Consider the following 6,000-nt stretch of genomic DNA (forward strand, 5'->3'; position numbering starts at 1 on the left):
AGATGTGTATAGAAATACGTTCAAACAATACTATTTGTAATAGTCCAAAAGGGAAAACAAATGCCCCTAAAATATAGGGATTAAATGATATATCTGAATGGTATTTTTATAATCACTAAAAATCATATTTTCAGACTATTCAAAAGGAAAACACCCAACAATGTAAGTGCAAATATGCAGGTCATAAACTGTATATACAGCCTGATCCTGATTTTTAAAAATTATATATGTACATAGAAACATTAAAAGAAACATCATTAAAATGTTGATAGTTGTTACCTTTGGGGAAAAGGATCATGAGTGGTCTAGTTTTTTATCTGGCCTCAGTTTTCTATAATAAGTTTTTAAATAAAAATTTAAGTATGATTCTTTTAGACTGTTCTGTCAGTTTCAAACTTGTAATGAATGTCCATTGTGTGCTCAGCACTAAACTATTCAAATTTACAAGCCCTTACACTTTATTCCACTAAGAGAAAGTTACTTAACACTTCGATTCTAGCTATAACCATAATATTACTCTCAAAGGAGACTTTCTCCAAAATCTTGAAAGATGTTGAAAAGAATTCCAGTGAAACACAGTGTTTAACTCAATTAACTAGGCTTGCTGCCCAAATTTTAATTTACAAAAAAATAAAGCCAAGAACATTTCTCTGCAAGGTGTTTCAGCAAGAATATACAGACTAAGGACTTTCAATAGTATTTTGGTAAATAGCCATTTAAATGTTAAAATTAAGAAAAGCATGTGTACCATGTATACATTCCTCTGCAGTCCCCTTTTCTCTCAGGTGGACCTGATAGCCACTTCTGAAGATAAGAATCCAGCCAATGAGCACTGTTGAATAAAGTCCTGTCAAGCTGATGAAGGTCATTTGAAGTCTATGCTATACATTCATTCTTAGGGGACAATGCCCTATCAGTACTTGTATTCACCACTGACTCTCTGTCAGAATCCCCATATAGCCAGCCTGACCTCTGCTGCTATTCTGGAGTCTAACAGACCACCAAGGTTCCAAGTTAGAGAATATACAACCCCTTCTACCCACTTAAGTTCCCTACTTTCCTCCTCGCTATCTCAATCATGTTGGGTTCATTACCCATCTTTCCTACCCTCTTTATTGCCTTGGAAGTAAAAAACACTCTGTGTCATTTCTAAGGCTAATGATCCCATTTGCACTTCTGAGTTCATAATCTCTATCTCTCATCCCATCTTCTTTTATATTTTCAATTTCTCCCTTTCCTGTGGCCTGCTTCTAAGGAGGTAACATCTCTATTCTTGGAAAAGAAAAACTAAACGAGGTTAAAAAAAAAAAAAAGAAAAAAGAAACCTTTACTTCCCTTTCAAATTCTCACAACATCTCCCCTTCTCCTTTCCTTCCCTGCTAAATTTATTGAAAAGCTTCCACCTTCTCAACCTTTGTAACCTGTAGCTCCACTTCTATCACGTCACGGATTTCTACTGATTACTCCCAAATCTGTATTTCTAGCCTGGATATTTCTCCAAATCCTAACCCCCATTTTCGACTTGTCTCAGCAAGTCCCCAAACCAAATTCCTCCAACATGGTTCTCCCACCTGCAACCCACAGCTCTTCTGCACCTCTAATTCTGTATCTAGATAGGAAAACTATGGGTGTTACCAAAGGCACACAATAGTCTTTAGGTTTTTCTGGTTAATGGTGATTGAAAATGGAGCTCTAAAATCACATAACTGAGTAACTGATTTATGTGACAGTTTGGAAGTGCTAAGAGAAAGCCCCCATTTACATCAGAAAATCACTGCCCCCCAAACGAAAGAAAATGTCTTAAACACTACATATGTTCCACACCGACATTTCACATTTTTTAAAAATTCATTCACTTTTTTGGCTTACTGAAATTTATTCTATTTTCCTAAAATTCTAGACCAATCCATGTAGGTCTTAAGGTATGAATGATTAGGAAACTGGCTGTGTCCACGTAATGTATTTTCTACTGAACCTAGACCAGTGACATACCAACCTACGTCACAAATGACTTTAATCTGAATATTGGGCCGGGCGCGGTGGCTCACACCTGTAATCCCAGCACTTTGGGAGGCCGACGTGGGTGGACCACCTGAGGTTTGGAGTTCAAGATCAGCCTGGCCAACATGGTGAAACCCTGTCCCTACTAAAAATACAAAAATTAGCCAGGCATAGTGGTACATGCCTACAGTCCCAGCTACTTGGGAGGCTGAGGCAGGAGAATCGCTTGAACCCAGGAGGCAGAGGTTGCCCTAAGCCAAGATTGTGCAACTGCACTCCAGCCTGGGTGACAGAGTGAGACTCTGTCTTAAAAAAAAAAAAAAAATCTGAATATTGCATCCATTCAACCTCAGTGCTGTGACTGTCTTTGTTAATGAAAATTGCAAATATAGCCCAGAATCCAGTAAATGAGTAGGCACAAAACTGTCATAATCATAAGGTCCTTATCAAGGGCATTATTTTTTAAATCTCCGCATTTTTCTTATCAGGTACCAAGAAGGAAGCAAACTAAAGGTTAAGTCAAATATCTACCAATTAACAAGCTTCCTACTTCCAATGAAATTTGTTTTACAATGACTAAACCCAGGGCAGAATTTCAGCACACAACTATTTGAAATCTGATTTTTGGGTGTTGCCTGAATTGGCAAATGATGTGATGGGAAGGGAAAAAGTGACACATACAACTCCAAAATAAAAGAACTCCCTAAACTTTGCCCAATATATGATTTAGCTGTGTGCTTCTTCCTGAAAAGAAATGGCTGGAAGCCTATGGTCCTCTCAAGCACCATCTTGAGGAGGGGTAAGAAGGCAAAACATTCCAGAAGGATGACAGATTTAAAAGGCAAGGTAGCCTAGGGCAGAAACATCATGTGCTGTGACTATTGCTAATTTTGCTTCCCCTACTCTCTGCTGAAAAGGATACAGAGCATTAGAACCCCTGCCACCATGCCAAGCCTTGTGAAAAGTAGGGTAGGAGAGGGACATTGAAAAAAAAAAAAAAAAAACCGGCAGTAACTAGGAAAAATGCTTGACTTGGAAAAACTGGGGCTTGCAAAGAACCTCCTTCTCCCCTCCTCACTGCCCCATTGAAAAAAAGTCCTGACCTCACCACAGTCTTTAAGGGGAAGAAAACACAGGGAGAAAACAGGGAGGAGGAGGAGGAACAGAACAAGTTGTAAGAAACATATTATTCTCATAACTTCACTCCCCATCACCTCCACCCAGTTTTGGCAGTACTTACCCACAGTCTCTGCCCTCACTCCCTTGCCCTCATCATCCAGCAGGATCATTCTGAAATCATTTAACTTTCCTGGGTATGTGACTTGCTCCAAGGCTGCAAAACTTAAATGCCAAATATGTACAAAGGTATTCTTTTATATTATTTTCCAACATAAATAACCCTAAGCACACTTGATTTCATGAATACGTTACATTCACATTACAGTGACATCAGGGGTTAAATAGGGTTCTGTGAGTTGGTCCAGGAAACCATAAGTTCTATTTGTAACACGGGATCGATTAGTTCTGTTCCAGGTTTAATCATTGGCTTCAAAGGAATAGTCTTGGATTTGCTTGACTAGGTTTTACGACCTTGAACTCAATCTTTTCCTTCTGGGCCTGTTTCTTCATTTTTTGCAATGACGATTTAGAGTACTCATAATAAATTTACTGCCACTTCCTTTTGAGATGTGTTATACTGATATTCTGATTATTTAACTATAACACCTTGTTCCCATAGACTATAACTTTGATTTATGTAAGAAACATCTTTTACACATTCCTTGTACCTGGTAGAAGCTCATTCAATCTACAGACTGATTTAAGGGAAGGGAGGGGAGAAATATGCTAAAGACATTAAAATATGAAAGAATTTGATCAAACTCACATCATAAATTTGAATCAGAAGTCAGAACTAAATTTCTTAATTTATCTCCAGTATTTTCCATAGCTGAACCCCTCTCCTAGAGCCTTATCCACACACACCCCCAGTCCTTTGTATACGTATCTCAAATATCCACCTATATTAAAAGTTGAGGCTATATCTAGAACGTCTTCAAACCCCCTCGCCCCCAAGATTTGATCTAACATGTAAATGCTTGCATGAGAGAAGTCTCCAGAACACTACCTTCTACTGAAATCAGTTAGGAGGAAATACACCCTCTGAACAAATTTGTGTAAGTCAGTCCATCCTAAGCCTTACTCTGTCCCTTCAAAGGGGAAGCAAACCAAGGGATATGTCATATGAAGGAATCTTCCAGATTTAAGCTTACCCAGTTTGGCAGAGCCTAAAGCGCTAAGGCAAACAGTTAATAAAGGAGGGGGCAAAAAAAAAAAAGAAATAATCGACTAGTTTCCCAGCGCTCAACTAAAAAAAAAAAAAAAAATGGGGTAGGGGTGGTGGCAGCGGGGGGGAACAGGACTGTGAGACAGGTTAAAAATAGGGAAAATTAAGCTTCTAGCTTTAAACGTGCCACCTTTCAACGTCACTTTTCAAAAGATCTATGGATTGATCTTGAGTCATCCAAATTCCTCTACAGCGTGCCGGAAATGGAAGGGGTTAAACTTTTGCAGATGGATGGAAACAGAGGCGTATCTAAAAATCAAGGGTGGGGGTTTGGGATTCGTAGGGTACAGATGGGGGGAGGGAAGGGAAGCGAGGGAGGGAGAAGATAGGGAAGGGAGGAGTCGCTATAGCCAGAATATGAATGAGGAAAAGAGAGTAAAACGCCGGTCGAAAGGAAAATCTGAGGGCAGGGGTGAAAATAGGGAGGGGGGGCAGGGAAGGAGCCCGGGAATGAGTGCTGGTCAAAGGCAGGTGGGGGAGGGTGCGACTGAAGCGCAGCCCGGGACGAAGGACTAGGAGCAGGGGGGCGACCAGAGGTGGAAAATCCACCCCTGCCCTCAGGTGCAGTTCGTACCTGTTGGTGTGGAAGCGGTGGAGCGGGTCGGTGCGATGGCAGGAGGACAGCTGGCAGCCGAAGTCGCTGATGTCCAGGCAGCCCGGCTCCTCGCTGGGGCAGGTGCCCACCCCGCGAGGAGGTCCCAGGAGTGGGAAGGGTTCCTCGGGGGTTAGAAACTTCTCGTAGGAAGTGATGGCCGAGGCCTCGTCGGACATGGTTGGAGATTGCCTGGCTCGGGCTCCCTCTCTGGCCCTGGGCTGCTCCCGCGCCCGCCCCTGCCCCCACTCTAACCTGTCCGCAGTCGCCGCCGCTCCGGGGTGTGCCCGCCGCAGCTCACTGTCAGGCTGGGCGTCGCGGCCCGCTGCTGCTTGCGGGGTGCGGGGCAGCGCGAAGAGGCTGCTCGAGGCCACAGCAGCCCACCGGCCACCCAGTTAGCGCCTAGGTGGCTTCTGCAGCTGCCGCCGCCGCCCGACTCAGCCCGTCAGCGCAGCGCCGCCGCCCGGCCCGGCCAGGCCCGCCCCGCCCACTGCGCTCGCTGCTAGTGACTGCAGCAGTCTGCCCGGCGCCCGCCGGGAGGGGAAGGGCGGCGGGAAGCCACTCCCCGTGCCCCCTGCTGGACCGGAGGAGGAACTGAACCTCCGCCTGCCGCGGCCCCGAGAGGCCCGCCCCGCCCTCTACTCATCGAATCAGGGATTCAGGCCGCTAGAAGGGCTCGGCGCCTCTGGCCAACCTCCTCCTCCGCTTTCTCACTCGCACTTGATTACTAAGCAGGAACCGCAGTCCCAGAAAAGGGACTTGGCCAAGGTCACACTGCGGGTGCGTGAGAAAGCATCCAGATGCCCTGGTTCCCAGCGCATTCGATCACCCTGTCCCAATTCAACAAGTATTTATTGAGCTCCTGCAATGTGTGCCCAGCACCGTGCAATGAGCTGTAGGAGAAATATTCCAAACAGGAAAAAATAGTCCCTTCGTCACCCTTGATCACCTAACTCCAAGAACCCTACGCTGCAGCCACTCGTCTACTCAGAGCTGCTGGACACGTTGTACTCTTTTGTGCTTTGCGCCTTTTGCTCGTAGGTACTCTGCTTGGAATGCCCTG

At 44.5% G+C, this 6,000-nt stretch overlaps 1 protein-coding gene across 2 annotated transcripts in view; it reads right to left on the bottom strand.

Annotated features, from left to right (window-relative positions):
• The window catches only part of FAM199X (family with sequence similarity 199, X-linked), a 30,454-nt gene extending 25,006 nt beyond the window's left edge, over positions 1–5,448 (bottom strand). The window contains exon 1 of one of the 2 annotated variants that reach the window (XM_030934089.1): positions 4,920–5,448. In XM_030934089.1, coding sequence (XP_030789949.1) covers positions 4,920–5,116 — 197 coding nt within the window. In that variant the 5' untranslated portion in view covers positions 5,117–5,448. The remainder of the gene's footprint in view (positions 1–4,919) is intronic. The other variant, XM_030934090.1, reaches the window with a different exon arrangement.
• Between the last annotated feature and the right edge of the window lie 552 nt (positions 5,449–6,000).

Source organism: Rhinopithecus roxellana, chromosome 7 (genome assembly GCF_007565055.1).
Source record: "Rhinopithecus roxellana isolate Shanxi Qingling chromosome 7, ASM756505v1, whole genome shotgun sequence".
NCBI lineage: Eukaryota > Metazoa > Chordata > Mammalia > Primates > Cercopithecidae > Rhinopithecus > Rhinopithecus roxellana.